Source organism: Cherax quadricarinatus, chromosome 5 (assembly GCF_038502225.1).
Source record: "Cherax quadricarinatus isolate ZL_2023a chromosome 5, ASM3850222v1, whole genome shotgun sequence".
Lineage (NCBI taxonomy): Eukaryota > Metazoa > Arthropoda > Malacostraca > Decapoda > Parastacidae > Cherax > Cherax quadricarinatus.
Window position 1 is genome coordinate 64,122,567 of NC_091296.1, and position 22,125 is coordinate 64,144,691.

The 22,125-nt window shown below is 43.7% G+C and overlaps 1 protein-coding gene across 1 annotated transcript in view; it reads right to left on the minus strand.

Annotated features, from left to right (window-relative positions):
* LOC128684736 (uncharacterized) overlaps window positions 1-3,170 on the minus strand; it is a 19,446-nt gene extending 16,276 nt beyond the window's left edge. Inside the window, exons 1-2 of the mRNA XM_070105022.1 lie at window positions 3,078-3,170; window positions 452-770 (exon numbers count right to left, since the gene is read on the minus strand). Of these exons, the coding sequence (XP_069961123.1) occupies window positions 452-770; window positions 3,078-3,093 (335 nt within the window). The 5' untranslated portion in view covers window positions 3,094-3,170. The remainder of the gene's footprint in view (window positions 1-451; window positions 771-3,077) is intronic.
* Window positions 3,171-22,125: the final 18,955 nt, after the last annotated feature.

Sequence of the window (22,125 nt, forward strand, 5' to 3'; positions counted from 1 at the left end):
CTAAGTCAATCTTTGCATTATTTAGGCAAGCTTAGTCAAGCACTGAGTAGGTTAGGTTAGGTTAGGTTAGGTCAGGTTTGTTTCCTGACGCGGGTCTTAGTCATATGATGACCTGCAGCTGGAGCTTGTGGTCATCTGACCGAGGCCTTCCTCTGGCTTACCTCTCCACCCCTATTAAAAATTGTGCTTTATAACAGTAGTGGTGAAGATGATCATGCATTTTTGCATGAAGATGATCATGCCTTTTTATATGAAGATGATCATGCATTTTTGTATGAAGATGACCATGCATTTTTGTATGAAGATGACCATGCATTATTTATCAAGATGACGAAGCACTTTTTTTTCAGAAAATGCCTTCGATCATGTTATCGAAGTAATCACCGGAGTTCAAAATATACAAGAAAATCCACCGGAGAACCACGTCGAGCCTTTCCCAGGCAAGACTTACGTGTGCACAGGCTGGCGGTACCCTCCTTCCCTGCGACGAGTGCTGAAGGCTGCCGCAATGACCGCAATGAGAGCGAACAGACTAACGAGTCCCACCAACACATAACCAGCGTTCCCGATCACTATTTGTTGGTTGGTGTTCCCAGTAACGAAGAAGCGGCTTCCTTCCTCCTTCTTCTTCTTCTCCTCCGATAACGCCTTCTGCTGCTGTTGCTCCTCATTCGCAGCATATTTTCCATCCTCCTGCTGTTTGTCCTGCTGGGTGGGGAGGCTCGCAGCCGCCAGAATCAGTCCCAGTATCAACCAGGCGACGAAAATTCCTGTAAAATAATATCAGAAACAGCCAGTGGAAAATATATATTGCATTTTTTTTTTTACATTTATTAATATCTGTTTAATTCTGTTGTTGGTATGGCCTAGTGTAGAGTGCACGATGGTGTGTCACAGTGTGAGTTAGGTGTGACCTGTAGTGTGTGAGGATGTTTTTTAGTGTGTCATGGGTGATGGTATTTCTCGGCGATGGTGACCGTGTAAATGCAACATTTCATTTAAATGTTGCTGCAGACCCGAGAGCAGCTCAAACCGTCCAGATGGAATCACAATATTTGTCAGTATTCATATTGCTAAAGCTTCATCCAGCTCCACAGAAGTAGGTTTGGTTAGGTAAGATTAGTCAGGAAACAGGACAAGTGTTTCCTGACGCGGGTCTTGGTCATATGATGGCCCGCCACTGGAGCTTGTGGTCATCTGACCGACGCTTTCCAGTGGTTTACCGTTGGACGTGTGCATCCTACTCTGGAACAAGAAACTGGAACATGAAAATACGCTGAGAGCGTATTTTACCCACGAGCCGAGGGTCTCCCTTAACTTCCAAAACAAAGTTGCAGCGAATAATGCTTTACAGTCTTATGGAACTCCTTAAAGAAAGTTGTCCAAGGACCCGGAGCTATCCTCTCCTCTTCCTTGGATCGTACCTGATTACCTGATAATCCCCGGGGAGCTGTGTGACCCTATGGGCTTAGCGCTTCCCCATGATACAACTGGCTGCATCATTTTTTCACAATTCTCTGAGAGACTAGCTCTGGTCATTGCAGATGTTAATCTGCGATTCCGAATAATATCCTTACATACGGCAAGCAGCTGGTGTGGGATCAAATATGTGCATCTACAGTACTTCCTCGTGTACTTTGCTATATATTTTATTTGCATCCAAAAATGCGGCAGTCAGTTCATCTCGTCTCTTTGAGTATTGTTGAATTTTGTGCTTCAGTGAAAACACTGTACCCACTCACCTTCAACTCTCTCTAAATCGCTAGTTTTTTTATTACAGTCATACTTTCTGTAATAATCTCATTCTATAAATCACAATTTTTTCCATATATTTTACTTGTTATACATGGCAGATATAGTACCTACAATTCTTACACCTTGTCAGCTCTTTGGTACCTCCCTCCCTCCCTCCCCACCTTTTTTTTTGGAGCACACCGAATCAATGGAATAGTCAATTCACAAATGTTTTCAGCCTTAAGATAAGCGACCTTGCTGTTACTCACACCTTTAACTAAGTTACTCCTTCGATCACTCTATATAGTATCTCCTTCTGGCTCTTCCTCATTCTAACAGAGTTCATTTCTTTCTCTAAGCATGATTTTTCTGCCTTTATTTTATCATCTATATGTAATAATTCCACCCTTGTAAGGGCGAGTAATTCGGTGAATTATTCTTGATTCAATCTTAAATGTAATTTTCTCACATTCCCCACAAGTTGCTTGATCACTATCCCGTAGGCATAAAAAGAATATTTTTTTGTTTAAATATTTCTCTAACTCATATTCTAATATGACAAATCCATTTGCATCCTTGATTTTCCGCACGTTAATAATCTCTAAAATCAGCAGATATTGCCTCGGCTATTCGTTCACACGCTACCAACACTCCATCATTATATTAACCTCCGAAAATCACACCGGTCTAAATGTAACCCTTTGAAAATCAAAGAGTGATGCAGAGACTGTTCCCGGAGCCCTAGAATCTGTCTTCCCTTATGCTACCTCTCGCACAGAACGAGTAGGATTCGATCGCATGGCGAGTCCTAAAACTCACTTGCCATAGGTTCAGGCCTCACACCGTTTCCCTGACTTGTTTACAGTCGTGTTATTGCGATTGCTCGAGTCATTGACTTGAGTGTTGCAACCGGCTAATCTCCTGCAGGAACCAGGTCACAGAACTCACTAACCGGTGGACAACACCAGGAATCACCATCGTGAAAGTGATTGTTACGGTGATGCCAACAACATGTGGATAAAGATACTTGTGTACAGTTCAAGACATTAATTCAAGGAAACGTTTCACCACGAGTGGTTTCTTCAGTCCTGAAGCCACTGAAGAAGAAGCTCCATTAACAAATGTCCTGAACTGAATGCAAGTGTCATTTTTCCAAAATCACCATCGTATTAACGCTTGATACGTTCCTGCCATCAAAGACCTTTTTTTAATATACATTTGCATATCATACTCCAAATTTCCATTTCCAAATTTGGCACACTATGCAAATGGCTTGCTTATTAAAAAAAAAAAAGAGGAACAACGCAATTTCACTTGGACGAGTTAAACACACGAGAGCCTACCCTTGAAGGAGGCCATCTTGGTTACTGTGTTTAACTGAGAACCTCTCAATAAGGTGTTGAGTTCTTGGTGATGATAGCAACCCCACGAAACTGGCCATCAAGCCGCCACTTACTCACCTTATATACTCTTCTCGTACTCCTTCACCGTGGCTAAAAGTAACAGGTGTAAAAGTTCGGTGAAGAAAACGCAACGAACGACACACAGAAAACGGCCACTCTGCGGCCTACTCGTCGCTGCTTTCTCATGGTTATTGTTTGGGGGGGACCACAAATGTTATTGTCATGGTGATTTAGAGTTAGGGTGTTTTCATTTTAACGACTAGCAACGTAATTACCACGTGTAGAGTGAGATGCACCAGCTGTTCCTCTCCATGGCCGTGGCATTGCAGAAAGTCCAGTCCCATATGTCTGTGTGTTATGATTGCAACTACTGCCAGTGATGTTGCTACGACAACTGCTAAGACTGGGACTACTGCTTCTGTTACAATAACTACTACTGATACTGTTAGTAATGCTGTTGTTACTAGTACTAATAATAATAATGTCTTAGTGGAAGGTTTGAATTAGTTTAGGGTTGTGTATTCTAATTTACATTTTTATAGAAAAAAATTGTGTATTAGTTTACATGTAACAACTTCAGATCTTCAACTCTAATGCTTAAATGTCTTATTTATTTATTTTTTATTATTATTATTATTATTATTATTATTATTATTGTTGTTGTTGTTGTTGTTGTTGTTGTTGTTGTTGTTGTTGTTGTTGTTGTTGTTGCTGTTGTTGTTGTTGCTGTTGTTGTTGTTGTTGTTGTTGCTGTTGTTGTTGTTGTTGTTGTTGTTGTTGCTGTTGTTGTTGTTGTTGTTGTTGTTGTTGTTGCTGTTGTTGTTGCTGTTGTTGTTGTTGTTGCTGTTGTTGTTGTTGCTGTTGTTGTTGTTGTTGTTGTTGTTGTTGTTGTTGCTGTTGTTGTTGTTGTTGTTGTTGTTGTTGTTGTTGTTGCTGTTGTTGTTGTTGTTGTTGTTGTTGCTGTTGTTGTTGTTGTTGTTGTTGTTGTTGTTGCTGTTGTTGTTGTTGTTGTTGTTGTTGTTGTTGTTGTTGTTGCTGTTGTTGTTGTTGTTGTTGTTGTTGCTGTTGTTGTTGTTGTTGTTGTTGTTGTTGTTGTTGTTGTTGCTGTTGTTGTTGTTGCTGTTGTTGTTGTTGTTGTTGTTGTTGTTGTTGTTGTTGTTGCTGTTGTTGTTGTTGTTGTTGTTGTTGTTGTTGTTGTTGTTGTTGCTGTTGTTGCTGTTGTTGTTGTTGTTGTTGTTGTTGTTGTTGTTGCTGTTGTTGTTGTTGTTGTTGTTGTTGTTGCTGTTGTTGTTGTTGCTGGTTTTGCTGTATAAAAGCTACACTAATATTTTTGTGACTTAATTCTTGTCTGCATAAATAATTCATCAGGATTGCAACCAGATACAAACATGTACATAGTTCATTACCACTGTAACATGTATTGCTACCAGTCCCTGGACCTATTATGTACCTCTGTAATCTTTAACTACCTGGAGTTTACCTGGAGAGAGTTTCGGGGGTCAACGCCCCCGCGGCCCGGTCTGTGACCAGGCTTCCTGGTGGATCAGCCCCTGATCAACCAGGCTGTTGCTGCTGGCTGCACGCAAACCAACGTACGAGCCACAGCCCGGCTGATCAGGAACTGACTTTAGGTGCTTGTCCAGTGCCAGCTTGAAGACTGCCAGGGGTCTGTTGGTAATCCCCCTTATGTGTGCTGGGAGGCAGTTGAACAGTCTCGGGCCCCTGACACTTATTGTATGGTCTCTTAACGTGCTAGTGACACCCCTGCTTTTCATTGGGGGGATGGTGCATCGTCTGCCAAGTCTTTTGCTTTCGTAGTGAGTGATTTTCGTGTGCAAGTTCGGTACTAGTCCCTCTAGGATTTTCCAGGTGTATATAATCATGTATCTCTCCCTCCTGCGTTCCAGGGAATACAGGTTTAGAAACCTCAAGCGCTCCCAGTAATTGAGGTGTTTTATCTCCGTTATGCGCGCCGTGAAAGTTCTCTGTACATTTTCTAGGTCGGCAATTTCACCTGCCTTGAAAGGTGCTGTTAGAGTGCAGCAATATTCCAGCCTAGATAGAACAAGTGACCTGAAGAGTGTCATCATGGGCTTGGCCTCCCTAGTTTTGAAGGTTCTCATTATCCATCCTGTCATTTTTCTAGCAGATGCGATTGATACAATGTTATGGTCCTTGAAGGTGAGATCCTCCGACATAATCACTCCCAGGTCTTTGACGTTGGTGTTTCGCTCTATTTTGTGGCCAGAATTTGTTTTGTACTCTGATGAAGATTTAATTTCCTCATGTTTACCATATCTGAGTAATTGAAATTTCTCATCGTTGAACTTCATATTGTTTTCCGCAGCCCACTGAAAGATTTGGTTGATGTCCGCCTGGAGCCTTGCAGTGTCTGCAATGGAAGACACTGTCATGCAGATTCGGGTGTCATCTGCAAAGGAAGACACGGTGCTGTGGCTGACATCCTTGTCTATGTCGGATATGAGGATGAGGAACAAGATGGGAGCTAGTACTGTGCCTTGTGGAACAGAGCTTTTCACCGTAGCTGCCTCGGACTTTACTCTGTTGACGACTACTCTCTGTGTTCTGTTAGTGAGGAAATTATAGATCCATCGACCGACTTTTCCTGTTATTCCTTTAGCACGCATTTTGTGCGCTATTACGCCATGGTCACACTTGTCGAAGGCTTTTGCAAAGTCTGTATATATTACATCTGCATTCTTTTTGTCTTCTAGTGCATTTAGGACCTTGTCGTAGTGATCCAATAGTTGAGACAGACAGGAGCGACCTGTTCTAAACCCATGTTGCCCTGGGTTGTGTAACTGATGGGTTTCTAGATGGGTGGTGATCTTGCTTCTTAGGACCCTTTCAAAGATTTTTATGATATGGGATGTTAGTGCTATTGGTCTGTAGTTCTTTGCTATTGCTTTACTGCCCCCTTTGTGGAGTGGGGCTATGTCTGTTGTTTTTAGTAACTGAGGGACGACCCCCGTGTCCATGCTCCCTCTCCATAGGATGGAAAAGGCTCGTGATAGGGGCTTCTTGCAGTTCTTGATGAACACAGAGTTCCATGAGTTTGGCCCTGGGGCAGAGTGCATGGGCATGTCATTTATCGCCTGTTCGAAGTCATTTGGCGTCAGGATAACATCGGATAGGCTTGTGTTAATCAAATTTTGTGGCTCTCTCATAAAAAATTCATTTTGATCTTCGACTCTCAGTCTGGTTAGCGGCTTGCTAAAAACTGAGTCATATTGGGACTTGAGTAGCTCACTCATTTCCTTGCTGTCATCTGTGTAGGACCCATCTTGTTTAAGTAGGGGCCCAATACTGGACGTTGTTCTCGATTTTGATTTGGCATAGGAGAAGAAATACTTTGGGTTTCTTTCGATTTCATTTATGGCTTTTAGTTCTTCCCGCGATTCCTGACTCCTAAAGGATTCTTTTAGCTTAAGTTCGATGCTTGCTATTTCTCTGACCAGTGTCTCCCTACGCATTTCAGATATATTGACCTCTTTTAGCCGCTCTGTTATTCTTTTCCGTCGCCTGTAAAGGGAGCGCCTGTCTCTTTCTATTTTACATCTACTCCTCCTTTTTCTTAGAGGAATAAGCCTTGTGCATACATCGAGTGCCACCGAGTTAATCTGTTCTAGGCATAAGTTGGGGTCTGTGTTGCTTAGTGTATCTTCCCAGCTTATATCGGTTAGGACTTGGTTTACTTGGTCCCACTTTATGTTTTTGTTATTGAAGTTGAATTTGGTGAATGCTCCCTCGTGACTAGTCTCATTTTGTCGGTCTGGGGCTCCACGCATACATGTCTGAGCCTCAATTATGTTGTGATCTGAGTATATTGTTTTTGATATGGTGACATTTCTTATCAGATCATCATTGTTAGTGAAGATGAGGTCTAGTGTATTCTCCAGTCTAGTGGGCTCTATTATTTGCTGGTTTAAATTGAATTTTGTGCAGAGATTTAAAAGCTCGTGTGAGTGTGAGTTTTCATCAGAGCTGCCTCCTGGTGTTATTACTGCAACAATATTATTTGCTATATTCCTCCATTTTAGGTGCCTTAAGTTGAAATCCCCCAGGAGCAAGATGTTGGGTGCAGGAGCTGGAAGATTTTCCAGACAGTGGTCAATTTTTAACAGCTGTTCCTGGAATTGCCGGGATGTTGCATCCGGAGGCTTGTAGACTACCACAATGACTAGGTTTTGGTTCTCGACCTTTACTGCTAAAACTTCCACTACATCATTTGAGGCATTAAGCAGTTCTGTGCAAACAAGTGACTCTGCAATGTACAGGCCAACCCCCCCCCCCTTTTGCCTGTTCACTCTGTCACATCTGTATAGGTTGTAACCTGGGATCCATATTTCGTTGTCCAAGTGATCCTTTATGTGGGTCTCAGTGAAAGCCGCGAACATTGCCTTTGCCTCTGCAAGCAGTCCACGGATGAAAGGTATTTTGTTGTTTGTTGCTGGCTTTAGACCCTGTATATTTGCAAAGAAGAATGTTATCGGACTGGTGGTATTGTTGGTACTGGGGGGGGATTTTTTTTCCGGCATTAGTATCTGTATCTGTTGGTTTGGAGTGGAGGCCATCGACTGTGGTTCCACTCCAGGAATGACTGGATTTGGTGTACGATTTCTGCCATTTCCTGCCAGTTTTTTTTTCCTTCCTGGCACTAAAAAACCTCTCCCTCTTGAGTGGCTGTGGCTACCCAGGTTTTCCCATGGCCTGGATGTTTTGTATCTTTTTGTCCCCTTTAGATGGTATGCCTGGCAATTTAAGTTATAGCACAGTCTTTCCTGTACTGAAGAGGTACACATTTCAGGGTGAAAAAGCTTACAGGAAGGGAGTTTGCATTTTCCTGTTGTCATATGGGCATGGCATTTTCTAGGGTGGTCGTAGTTGCATGTCCCATCTGTTTTTCCAGATTTCCCATGCCAGCAGATACCAAGTGCATAGTATGTGCACAGGCTTGGTTTCCGCTTGCCTTGGGTTTCTGTGACTGTATTCCCTGTTGGTGCATGTTTCCCTGTCTTACTTCTATCATCCCTAGCACCAACAATGGAGCTCCCACCAGTTGTTTTTGGTAATTTATCCTCAGTATTGCTATTGGAGTCCTCTTGTTTGCTATTTCCTGCGGTATTTCTAGTTTGCAATATTGGTTTTATCTTATCTTTGACTACACTTGTTTCCCTACTATGGCTCCTGTCCCCTATGAGGTCATTTATATGTATTCCTTCCTTCGTATAATTCCCGACTACCTGGACAAATTCTCCAGCTTCACCATTACTGTCTCCCAGGACAGCACCTCCAGCTTCACCATTACTGTCTCCCAGGACAGTATCTCCAGCTTCACCATTACTGTCTCCCAGGACAGTATCTCCAGCTTCACCATTCCTGTCTCCCAGGACAGCACCTCCAGCTTCACCATTTCTGTCTCCCAGGACAGCACCTCCTGCTTCACCATTACTGTCTCCCAGGACAGCACTATCAGCCCCACATTTACTGACTACCAGGACATCACCTCCAGCCTTACAGTTTGTGACTACATGGCCAGTATCAAGGGCAGTACCATTCAGCCCAGACTTTTTATGTTCCCATCTGTTGTAGAAAGCTTCCAGGTTTTCTATGAAAGCAGCTTTGATGTTGTCCTCTTTTAATACCCTTGTGATTTTAGTCCACAGATTTTCCTCATTTGGGCATACCCAAAAACACTTCTCTGTTTTAATACTGCTTGTAGCTAGTTCTGGGATATCTGCACAAGGGGCGTGGCACCAATTTCCACAAAAATGACAATTTATCCATGTGGAAGCCCGTTTGTTTGACTGACCACAGTAGTATACCTGGAGAGGCTTCGGGGATCAACGTCCCCGCGGCCCGGTCTGTGACCAGGCCTCGGGATGGATCAGGTTTTGATCAACCAGGCTGTTACTATTGGTTACGTAACACGTAATTCAGCATACGAACCACAGGCCGGCTGATCCGGGACCGACTTTCAGTATCTGTCCAACTCCCTCTTGAAGGCAGCCAGGGGTCTATTGGCAATCCCTCTTATGTATGCTGGGATGAAGTCGAAGAGTCTTGGGCCCCTGAAACTTACTGTGTTATCTCAGCGTACTCGTGGATCCCATGCTTTTCATTGAGGGAATGTTGTATCTCCTGCCGAATCTTTTGCTTTCGTAGGGAGTGATTTTCTTTTGCAAATTTGGTACTAATCCCTCTAGGATTTTCCAAGTGTATATTATGTATCTTTCTCGTCTGCGCTTCAGGGAATACAAGTCACGGGACTTCAACCGTTCCCACCCACACCATGGGTATGGTGTGGCTACCACCCACACTGTGGAAAATTAACTATAATTTTCCTATAATTAGTAATGTGTACAAACTACCAAACTACTTGTGAGGACGCGAGTGAGTGCTTCCAACTAAATTGGGGAGGAGGGTTGTGTTGATGGCAAGAGACAGTGGAGGTGACACGGGTGTGGGAGGTTGACTGCTGGTCTCGGCTCTCTATTTGACCCAAGGGGAGAGGTCAAAAAAAAAATGGAAAACTGAATTGAGTAAGGCTCGGGTAGCCGTCTTGAAATGGAGTGTCGGATCTCTCAAGGAATTGGGAAATCGGCCGAATCATTCATTGAAATCATCAAAGGTGTAATGGAAGCGGTATCGTCAGAAACTGTTAAGTTGACACCACACGTAATGTCCGCTTCCCAGAGTATTAAGTTTCACTACAGGTATGTTAATTTGTATTGGCCAATATAAATTCCCTACCGAAACGGAGGCGTTAGGATATGACGCCAAATCTTAATTTGACGAGTTACCTGGAATTCTCCTTTATACTTTTTAATATAATTTTTGTTTATATAAAATTACCCAAGCAAATTACTACTACTACTACTACTATGATTACTATTACTACGACTACTACTATGATTACTATTACTACGACTACTACTGTTACTACTATTACTACGACTACTACTGTTACTACTATTACTACGACTACTACTGTTACTACTATTACTACGACTACTACTGTTACTACTATTACTACGACTACTCCCCTCAAGGAAGGTTCCTTGATGTTGGTGAGGGGCTCTTGATTTAGGGAATTTGGATCTGTGGTCCAGTTCCCCGAATTAAGCCTGAATGCCTTCCACATCCCCCCCCAGGCGCTGTATAATCCTCCGGGTTTAGCGCTTCCCCCTTGATTATAATAATACTACGACTACTACTATTACTACGACTACTACTGTTACTACTATTACTACGACTACTACTGTTACTACTATTACTACGACTACTACTGTTACTACTATTACTACGACTACTACTGTTACTACTATTACTACGACTACTACTGTTACTACTATTACTACGACTACTACTGTTACTACTATTACTACGACTACTACTGTTACTATTACTACGACTACTACTGTTACTACTATTACTACGACTACTACTGTTACTACTATTACTACGACTACTACTGTTACTACTATTACTACGACTACTACTGTTACTACTATTACTACGACTACTACTGTTACTACTATTACTACGACTACTACTGTTACTACTATTACTACGACTACTACTGTTACTACTATTACTACGACTACTACTGTTACTACTATTACTACGACTACTACTGTTACTACTATTACTACGACTACTACTGTTACTACTATTACTACGACTACTACTGTTACTATTACTACGACTACTACTGTTACTACTATTACTACGACTACTACTGTTACTACTATTACTACGACTACTATTACTATTACTACGACTACTACTGTTACTACTATTACTACGACTACTACTGTTACTATTACTACGACTACTACTGTTACTACTATTACTACGACTACTACTGTTACTACTATTACTACGACTACTACTGTTACTACTATTACTACGACTACTACTGTTATTACTACTACTACTACTACTACTACTAGCACTGCTGCTACTACAAATAATAATGCTTCTGGTACTAGTATACCACTGCTATTACTGGTAGAAACGTTGATACAACAGTGTACTATCAGCAGCGTAATTTATTAAAGATTTCCTGGCTCCTGTCATGTCTAAACTTAGGTCGAGATAGTTACTAAGATAGTTACTAAGATAGTTACTAAGATAGTTACTAAGATAGTTACTAAGATAGTTACTAAGATAGTTACTAAGATAGTTACTAAGATAGTTACTAAGATAGTTACTAAGATAGTTACTAAGATAGTTACTAAGATAGTTACTAAGATAGTTACTAAGATAGTTACTAAGATAGTTACTAAGATAGTTACTAAGATAGTTACTAAGATAGTTACTAAGATAGTTACTAAGATAGTTACTAAGATAGTTACTAAGATAGTTACTAAGATAGTTACTAAGATAGTTACTAAGATAGTTACTAAGATAGTTACTAAGATAGTTACTAAGATAGTTACTAAGATAGTTACTAAGATAGTTACTAAGATAGTTACTAAGATAGTTACTAAGATAGTTACTAAGATAGTTACTAAGATAGTCACGGAACTGACACATTACTGAGAGATTTACTTGTATCAGAAGTCTGTGTGTTCAGACAAGTTATTTTTTCGATCATTCATTTCTCTAAAAAGTAATAAAATAGAATTTTTGGTAATGGTTTTGAGGCCTCACAGCTGTCATGGGAACAAAAATAAAATTGTGTACATCATATAGATAATATGTACACACACACACACACACACACACACACACACACACACACACACACACACACACCGCCATTACCACCAGTCGCTTAAAAAAAGCTTTAACACCTCCAGCGTCGTCGTTATACGTCTTTACGTCCATTAACTTTCTCCTCTTATATGTCGTATATGTTCACGTTGAAAGCAAACTCTCTAATCGTTATATATTAATAGCTCTCACTTTCTCACAGACATGTGCTAAAGCTCTCTCTGTTTCTCATTACTCGCATCATAACTCACATTCTCACAAACATCCCAAAGAAAACGGTATATTTACCAGGAAAGATGTGGTTGGGTACACTATATTTTCCGAGATTATGAGAAGGCGTTCGTCATGACCCGTCAGACGTACTAAGGAAAGAGCTTAATGGAACACTGGAAAATCTGGAAACATTTGTTCTGTTTCCTGACGAACCTTACCTAACCTAACTAGAAAATCTGGAGAATGAAAGGTACGACCTGCCAAGTATGGGCCGACAGGCCTACTGCAGTGTTCCTCCTTGTGTTATGTTCTTATTTACTGGTGTGAGATGAGGTTAAGTTCCCAGACAGTCAGAACCTTCCAGAGAAGATCGAAGCCTATATATTGCTGTGTACCAGTGAATTAAAATAAAAACTATGAATTATAATAAGTGGATAAGGTGTTTAGAGGCTTTAAGATAACTTGAATAATTTGTAAAAATGCTCATAAAAGCGGCTATTTGACTTCGATTTTGTTAAACGCTAATTAATGAGGCTAGGAAACAGAATACAGGAAACAAAATTCTCGTAGCGAGGCGATACATATACGGCACTAGGAGAAGGATCAGGGTTAGGTAAGGTTCGTCAGGAAACAGGACAAGTGTTTCCTGACGCGGGTTTTAGATGATGGCCCGCCATTGGAGCTTTTGGTCATCTGATAAAGGCCTTCCGCTGGCTTGCCGGTCCGCCCCTTTAAAAATTTTGATTTTAGTTAGGGATCAGGGAAAGCGCACCGCACTGCTCATGTCACTTCACAGCAAATTAACTGTAGAATTTATTAGACATAGCTAATGTGGAAAATGCTGTATATATTTTCCGGAAATACGGTAATTTATAGGTAAATAGATGCCCTATATTGTATTTTTAAAAGAAGTATGTTATCGAAAATGGGAAACCTGCGGCTGGGGAGGTCAGTCGCCATTTTGGTTTGAATGAGCCAAGTAAACGTTGTGTAATGGGAAGAATTTTCGTGCTCTAGAGGTTAAAATTGGGCTGACACCTCTCAAATAGGAGGCGAAATTGTTGGATGTGCATTCCTGCATAACTTGAGATATCAGGCGACTGGACAAGACAGCTCCAGGAACCTCAGATAAGTCTGTTATGTTATAACTCTGGCCAGTTGTTATTTTCATGTATAGACAGTGAGGTTTTCTGAGTATGATACAACTTAATCTCCAGTCAAATTGGTGAGTGTTATGATTAAGATATATTCTCCTTCTGTTATATAAATGTGAGTATATACTATAATCCTTTTTTAATTTTAATATACAGTCCACAAATTTATATATTTACCAGCATTCCTGCTGATGTATATTTCATTTAATTAATAGGTCCAGAGCAACTTGTGAATATGACAGTGGTAGGTATCGAAGGGGGACATTTTTTGCGACCTAGGTGTCCCAAATTCCTACTTATCTAACTGATAAATAATAATTATCTATGTTCATTTACTGTTATGTATATAATGATACATTCAGGTAAATGCAGTTTTCCACAGCTAAGCTAGTTAATCTAAAAATTGCCTTCAGATACCTTAGCAAGAAATTACTTTGGTCTTTAAACACGACATATATCAGGCCCATGTTAAAGTAGGTGGCACCAGCATGGAACCCGAAAATAATCAAGCATGTGAAGGAACCCGAGAAGAACCAAAGATTCACAACAAAACTGGACACTAGAAGAGATAAGGTCTGCGAATCGCACGACCAATACCTGAAAACACTACGTAAAACTTTTCTTCAAGAGTAATTATGAAAAGATATTGGAATCAGGTAAGTAGATAAGATTCGTTAGGAAACAGGACTAGTGTTTCCTCTTGCGGGTCTTAAATGACCCGCCGTTTGGGCTTCTGGTCATCTGACCAGAGGCTTTCCGCTGGCTTACCGGTCCACTCCTTTGAAAAACATGGTCCTGGTTATAACCATTTAGTATGTACTGGAAGCCAGGAATCAATAAGGAAGTAGCGAGTCTGTGTCCCCGAGGCAGAAGCCAAGACTCAACCATAACTATATTAATACATTTTTATCCTGTCCAGCCACCCATCCCTTTTTCTGTTTAATCTTTGTTACCTTTTGAAAGAATTCCATTAGTTTTCTGCGGGGTGGGGGAGATATGACTTTCCCTTTAGAATATGGACGAATAAAATCTCTTAGGAGGCTAAAATTACGCTCAGTTTTCAAGCTTTTTTCCATAGTTTGCGATTATTTATTAATAAACATAGAGTGCGTTAGCATACTGCCCAAGAACCCCTACCACACTATTTCTTGATTTAAGCAGCTGCGTACAGCAAAGTGAATCTCTCAGACACAGGTCTACACCTCTCAGTGAGGTATTTACACTAAAATATTTATAAATATAGCCTAGTATCGACACTTTCAGATGTCGAGACCACGGTTGGAGCCCCCTTCCCCCCCCCCGTACACCTCTCTCTATTCACTGAAAATCGTTCATTATGACTTGAATTGTTCATGTATAAGGTGGGTTAAACTATATAAACTGAAAAATGTCCATAACATTTTTATTTACAGTTGTACAAAAATAATTTGTATACATGGCATAATCAATGACAAATTACTATAAAATTTCATAATTTGCTTCAAATAAAAAAAACTTTTCCAGTTTACTAAATAAGTTAACATAGGTGGGATCCACCTCAAACATAGGTGGGGCCCACCTCAAACATAGGTGGGGCCCACCTCAAACATAGGTGGGATCCACCTCAAACATAGGTGGGATCCACCTCAAACATACGTGGGGCCCACCTCAAACATAGGTGGGGCCCACCTCAAACATAGGTGGGGCCCACCTCAAACATAGGTGGGATCCACCTCAAACATAGGTGGGATCCACCTCAAACATAGGTGGGGCCCACCTCAAACATAGGTGGGGCCCACCTCAAGCATAGGTGGGGCCCACCTCAAACATAGGTGGGGCCCACCTCAAACATAGGTGGGGCCCACCTCAAACATAGGTGGGATCCACCTCAAACATAGGTGGGATCCACCTCAAACATAGGTGGGGCCCACCTCAAACATAGGTGGGGCCCACCTCAAACATAGGTGGGGCCCACCTCAAACATAGGTGGGATCCACCTCAAACATAGGTGGGGCCCACCTCAAACATAGGTGGGGCCCACCTCAAGCATAGGTGGGGCCCACCTCAAACATAGGTGGGGCCCACCTCAAACATAGGTGGGGCCCACCTCAAACATAGGTGGGATCCACCTCAAACATAGGTGGGATCCACCTCAAACATAGGTGGGGCCCACCTCAAACATAGGTGGGGCCCACCTCAAACATAGGTGGGGCCCACCTCAAACATAGGTGGGGCCCACCTCAAACATAGGTGGGGCCCACCTCAAACATAGGTGGGGCCCACCTCAAACATAGGTGGGGCCCACCTCAAACATAGGTGGGGTCCACCTCAAACATAGGTGGGGCCCACCTCAAACATAGGTGGGGCCCACCTCAAACATAGGTGGGGCCCACCTCAAACATAGGTGGGGCCCACCTCAAACATAGGTGGGGCCCACCTCAAACATAGGTGGGATCCACCTCAAACATAGGTGGGATCCACCTCAAACATTGGGATCCACCTCATAGGTGGGATCCACCTCAAACATAGGTGGGGCCCACCTCAAACATAGGTGGGATCCACCTCAAACATAGGTGGGATCCACCTCAAACATAGGTGGGGCCCACCTCAAACATAGGTGGGGCCCACCTCAAACATAGGTAGGGCCCACCTCAAACATAGGTGGGATCCACCTCAAACATAGGTGGGGCCCACCTCAAACATAGGTGGGATCCACCTCAAACATAGGTGGGGCCCACCTCAAACATAGGTGGGGCCCACCTCAAACATAGGTGGGGCCCACCTCAAACATAGGTGGGGCCCACAAACATAGGTGGGGCCCACCTCAAACATAGGTGGGGCCCACCTCAAACATAGGTGGGGCCCACCTCAAACATAGGTGGGGCCCACCTCAAACATAGGTGGGGCCCACGAAAAACATAGGTGGGGCCCACCTCAAACATAGGTGGGATCAACCTCAAGCATAGGTGGGATCAACCTCAAGCATAGGTGGGATCCACCTCAAACATAGGTGGGGCCCACCTCAAACATAGGTGGGATCCACCTCAAACATAGGTGGGGCCCACCTCAAACATAGGTGGGGCCCACCTCAAACATAGGTGGGGCCCACCTCAAACATAGGTGGGGCCCACCTCAAACATAGGTGGGGCCCACCTCAAACATAGGTGGGGCCCACCTCGAACATAGGTGGGGCCCACCTCAAACATAGGTGGGGCCCACCTCAAACATAGGTGGGGCCCACCTCAAACATAGGTGGGGCCCACCTCAAACATAGGTGGGGCCCACCTCAAACAAGGTGGGGCCCACCTCAAACATAGGTGGGGCCCACCTCAAACATAGGTGGGATCCATCTCAAACATAGGTGGGGCCCACCTCAAACATAGGTGGGATCCACCTCAAACATAGGTGGGGCCCACCTCAAACATAGGTGGGATCCACCTCAAACATAGGTGGGGCCCACCTCAAACATAGGTGGGGCCCACCTCAAACATAGGTGGGATCCATCTCAAACATAGGTGGGGCCCACCTCAAATATAGGTGGGATCCACCTCAAACATAGGTGGGGCCCAACTCAAACATAGGTGGTGTCCACCTCAAACATGGGTGGGATCCACCTCAAACATAGGTGCGGCCCACCTCGCATAGGTGGGATCCACCTCAAACATAGGTGGGATCCACCTCAAACATAGGTGGGGCCCACCTCAAACATAGGTGGGGCCCACCTCAAACATAGGTGGGGCCCACCTCAAACATAGGTGGGGCCCACCTCAAACATAGGTGGGGCCCACCTCAAACATAGGTGGGGCCCACTTCAAACATAGGTGGGGCCCACTTCAAACATAGGTGGAGCCCACTTCAAACATTGGGGCCCACCTCAAACATAGGTGGGGCCCACTTCAAACATAGGTGGAGCCCACTTCAAACATAGGTGGGGTTCAGATGTAATGTAGGTGGGGCGCACCTCAAAAATAGGTGGGGTCCAGGTGTAATGTAGGAGGGGCCCACCTCAAACACAGGTGGGGTCCAGCTGTAATGGAGGGCCTACCTCAAGCATAGGAGGGGGCCCAGCTGTAATGTAGGAGGGGCCCACCTCAAACATAGGAGGGGGCCAAGCTGTAATGTAGGAGGGTCCCACCTCAAACATAGAGGTTCAGCTGTAAAGTAGTTGGGGTCCAACTGTAATGTAGGTGGGGCCCACTTCAAACATAGAGGTCCAGCTGTAATGTAGGAGAGGCCCACCTCAAATGCAAATGTGTGGGCCATAGCTTTGGAGAAGTAAACTGAATTGACTCCGAGGAAGACATGCTTGAGGTTTCTCCATGAGGCTGTTGGAATGTTCTTATGCTAGCAGCTCATCTTTCACACATCCACAGGGACGATTTACACGAATGTGTCGTTAATAAAGAGTATTCTGGTTTTGTATATTACAGAATTCCGAAAGACTTTTCTCAGCAATAGCCTCGAGTCTTCAGAACAAATCTCTGAAGCACCTAAGGTCGGGTCTCCAGTACAAGTTACCATCGTACTAAAGGTCGAATGTACGCCATAACAGAGGATGCTAAATGCTTCTATTTGCCATACTTGGGACCTTCTAGTTACTCTCTGCTACTTAGGAACTCAAAAATTTGGGTTTCTACGATTAAGTTTCGTAAATTACATTCGCTCGCGCGCGCGCACACACACACACACACACACACACACACACACACACACACACACACACACACACACACACACACACACACATATACACACATATACACACACATACACATATACACATACACACACACACACATACACACACACACACATACACACACAGGAGAGGTTAAGGGAAATCAACCTGACGACACTGGAGGACAGGAGAGATAGGGGGGACATGATAACGACATACAAAATACTGAGAGGAATTGACAAGGTGGACAAAGACAGGATGTTCCAGAGATTGGACACAGTAACAAGGGGACACAGTTGGAAGCTGAAGGCACAGATGAATCACAGGGATGTTAGGAAGTATTTCTTCAGCCACAGAGTAGTCAGTAAGTGGAATAGTTTGGGAAGCGATGTAGTGGAGGCAGGATCCATACATAGCTTTAAGCAGAGGTATGATAAAGCTCACGGCTCAGGGAGAGTGACCTAGTAGCGATCAGTGAAGAGGCGGGGCCAGGAGCTCGGACTCGACCCCCGCAACCTCAACTAGGTGAGTACACACATGAACTGAGGAAACTGAAGGTCGACGGAGTGGAGGTCTTCAGGAAGGTCTGTGATAGATCATGTCGCTCTGGAGGTGTAGACACGAAGAAAGGTGTCTCTTACTTGTACCTGTGTGCTGCATTTTCCAGGGCGCGATGCACTGTGTAGGTGCTACTATGCTCGTAGACGGGAGGAGCAGCGTATGATCTGTAGAAGACAAAAAGTTCCCGATGACTGGGTTAACACCACTGGCAGTGGCTAATCGCGAGAAAAATCTGTTACCTTACCTTTGAGCATCCACTTTAATGTTTATACAACAGGAAAAACATCAAATAATGGAAAAACACAAGTACCACAAAGAGACTTATTGCGAAGTTTCACCTAAACAAGAGGTTTAATTAAACCTCGTGTAAGCGAAACGTTGTAATGAAAGATCTTCCTTAGTTAAATATGTGGTGTTCCACTATCATGAAAGTAACAAACTGCGAAAGCGTACTGAAAATCGAGCCTGAGGCCTCGTTTATTCAAGACTTTCACATAACCCACAAGGTCAACAAGTTGACAAATTCTTCCTAACTTTGAATTATTCTTAGACACAGATCTGTAAGGGCATAGCTGTTGTCTGTATCGCGTGGTAAAGGAGAACGCTTTACACTGTTGTTGACTGAACGATTTGCTGTACATATCGTGAAATGAGTGAATCACTGTTTTGATTAAGGCCAAAAGCAAGGTTCCTATGTATGGTGAGGGTCATTGTCCCCAGATAGGCCAAGAGGTGGCCAAAGGGCTAGTCAGCCCCAGAAGATGGATTCTGGTATAGCTCTGAAAGTGAAATTGTCTTCCATTACTCGTACCTTGGCTGATCTTTGTACAGAAATGTAGGCTCATTCATCACATGGATACCAACATACTAATAACATGTTCTTTCATTGACATTATTATTTCACATTATCATTCGCATTCATAATACGCCATAATACCCTCGACTCTTCATTAGTGCAGCTGTAAACACATGGTATTTGTAAATATGTCTGATGATGCTTTACATTGTAAATGCATTAAGTTTGAGTGACAAAAGTGGTGGAGGTACTTGGCGTAAAAAAATTGAGAACACTTCTTCAGCAACAAGAAACACATGCTAGAGAGCTCTCAAAACTCTCTGAGGAGTTCGAATTTCACAATCGATAATACTCATAAAGCCTACTAGAAATTATAATACGCTAGATGCGATCTCTGCGATGATAAGGAACTAATTAATCAGAGACGTAATAATTTTGAATATAATACTCTCCGATTACACTTTCTCTGTAAGGCAAACAAGGATAAGGTCGTTAGTTACGAATGTAAGATTTATCCAACATGAGAGTATTAGGTAATTTAACTTCAACAATCGCAAAACTGACTAGGGCCCAAAAAAAAAAAAGGAAAGTCAGTTTTTCCCTGGAAAACCTAGCGTGCTCTAAACCCAGACGTCCAGCCTTTCCCAGTGCAAGGAAAGCCTACGTGAGGAAGTATGGAGTCAGTGTAAGATATCCAGCTGAGAACAATTAAAGATATACAAAGAGCACGTTGAAGACTTTACTTAAGCAGAGTAAGATTGCTGCGTGTGTGTGTGTGCGTGTGTGTGTGTGTGTGTGCGTGTGTGTGTGTGTGCGTGTGTGTGTGTGTGCGTGTGTGTGTGTGCGCGTGTGTGTGTGCGCGCGTGTGTGTGTGTGCGTGTGTGTGTGTGTGCGTGTGTGTGCGTGTGTGTGTGTGTGTGCGTGTGTGTGTGTGTGCGTGTGTGTGTGTGTGTGCGCGTGTGTGTGTGCGCGTGTGTGTGTGTGTGTGTGTGCGCGTGTGTGCGTGTGTGAGCGTGTGTGTGCGTGCGTGTGCGTGCGTGTGTGTGCGTGTGCGTGCGTGTGTGTGCGTGTGTGTGCGTGTGTGCGTGTGTGTGTGCGTGTGTGTGCGCGTGTGTGTGTGCGTGTGTGTGTGCGTGTGTGTGTGCGTGTGTGCGTGCGTGTGTGCGTGCGTGTGTGTGCGTGTGTGCGTGTGTGTGCGTGCGTGTGTGTGTGTGCGTGCGTGTGCGTGTGTGCGTGTGTGTGCGTGTGTGTGCGCGTGCGTGTGTGTGCGTGTGTGCGTGTGTGTACTCACCTATTTATGGTTGCAGGGGTCGATTCATAGCTCGTGACCCCACCTTTTCGCTGGTCACTTCTCTGTCCACTCCTTATTATGAGTTTTATCGTACCTCTTCTTAAAACTATGTATTGATCCTGCCTCCATTGCGTCACTCTCCACATTGTTCCACTTCCTGACTCTATGACTGAAGAAATAATTCCTAACATCCTTGTGACTTACCTGAGTTTTCAATTTCCAGTGACCCCTTGTTACTATGTGCTATTTCCGAAGCATTCTGTCCCTAACCAATTTTTCAATTCTTCTTGGTATAAGTTATCATGTGTGCCCTCTCCTGTTCTGCAATATCGTCAGGTTGATTTTCCTTAACCTCTCCTCGTAGGACATACCCCTTCGCTCCAGGACTAGTCTCGTTGCAAACTTTTGTACTTTCTTTAATTTATTGATGTGCTTGACCAGGTGTGGGATCCATACTGGTGCTACATACTCCAGTATGGGCCTGACGTACACGGTGTACAGTGTCGTGAATGACTCCTTAGATATCGAAACGCTATTCTTAGGTTTGCCAGGCTCCCATGTGCTGCAGTTATTTGGTTGATGTGAGTCTCAGGAGATGTGCTTTGTATGATACTCACCCCAAGATCATTTTTTCCCGAGTGAATTTTGCAGGTTTTAATCCCGTAGCATGTATCCGTCTACGGTCTTCTTTGACCTTCCCCAATCTTCATGAATTTGGACTTGGTGGGATTAAACTCAAGGAGCCATTTGTCGGACCAGGTTTGCAACCTATCCAGATCCCTTTGTAGTTCCACCTAATCCCTACCCGGTTGAATTCTCCGCATTAGCTTCACGTTGTCTGCGAACAGGGACACCTCAAAATCTATCCCTTCCGCCATGTCATTCACATATACCAGAAACAGCACTGGGCTGTGGTTCGTACGCTGGATTACGTGCGGCCAGCAGTAACAGCCTCGTTGATCAGGCTCTTATCCACCAGGAGGCCTGGTCATGGACCGGGCCGCGAGGGGTTGATCCCCGGAATGCCCTTCAGGTAGACTCCAGGTCCTAGGACTGACCCTTGTGGAACGCCGCTCGTCACATGCGCTCACCCTGACACCTCGTCACGTACCATCACTCCTTTTCTTCCTGTCAATGTTTGTGTGTGAGTGGTCACAGAGTTGTACCTGTGTTTATTTACAGGTTAGCGTGTGCATTTGTGTGTTTTGGTACGTGAAAGCATGCGTGTATGTCTACAAAACCCGGCCAGCCTGACAGTAGTGACGCGGGCCAGTGTTTATGCAGTAGGCGTGGAAAGATAGCGAAGGCTGTTCGTAATGACGTTTGTATGAACGTTAATGACAGTTGTGATAATGGTTGCGTTAGTGGTGGTTGTGTTAATGGTGGTTGCCGAGGTTTTTGTAGCAGTAGTAGTGGATGATGAGGGTGTTGGGTGTTAATGGTGGTGGTTATGATTGTGACGGTGTTACTGGAGAGTATTGATTGTAGTGGTGCTGACGAGTGAAATATGCTGTTAGTGTTGATGGTAGTGTTGGTAGTAGTGAAGTGTTGTTGTTGATGATGGTGACTGAAAT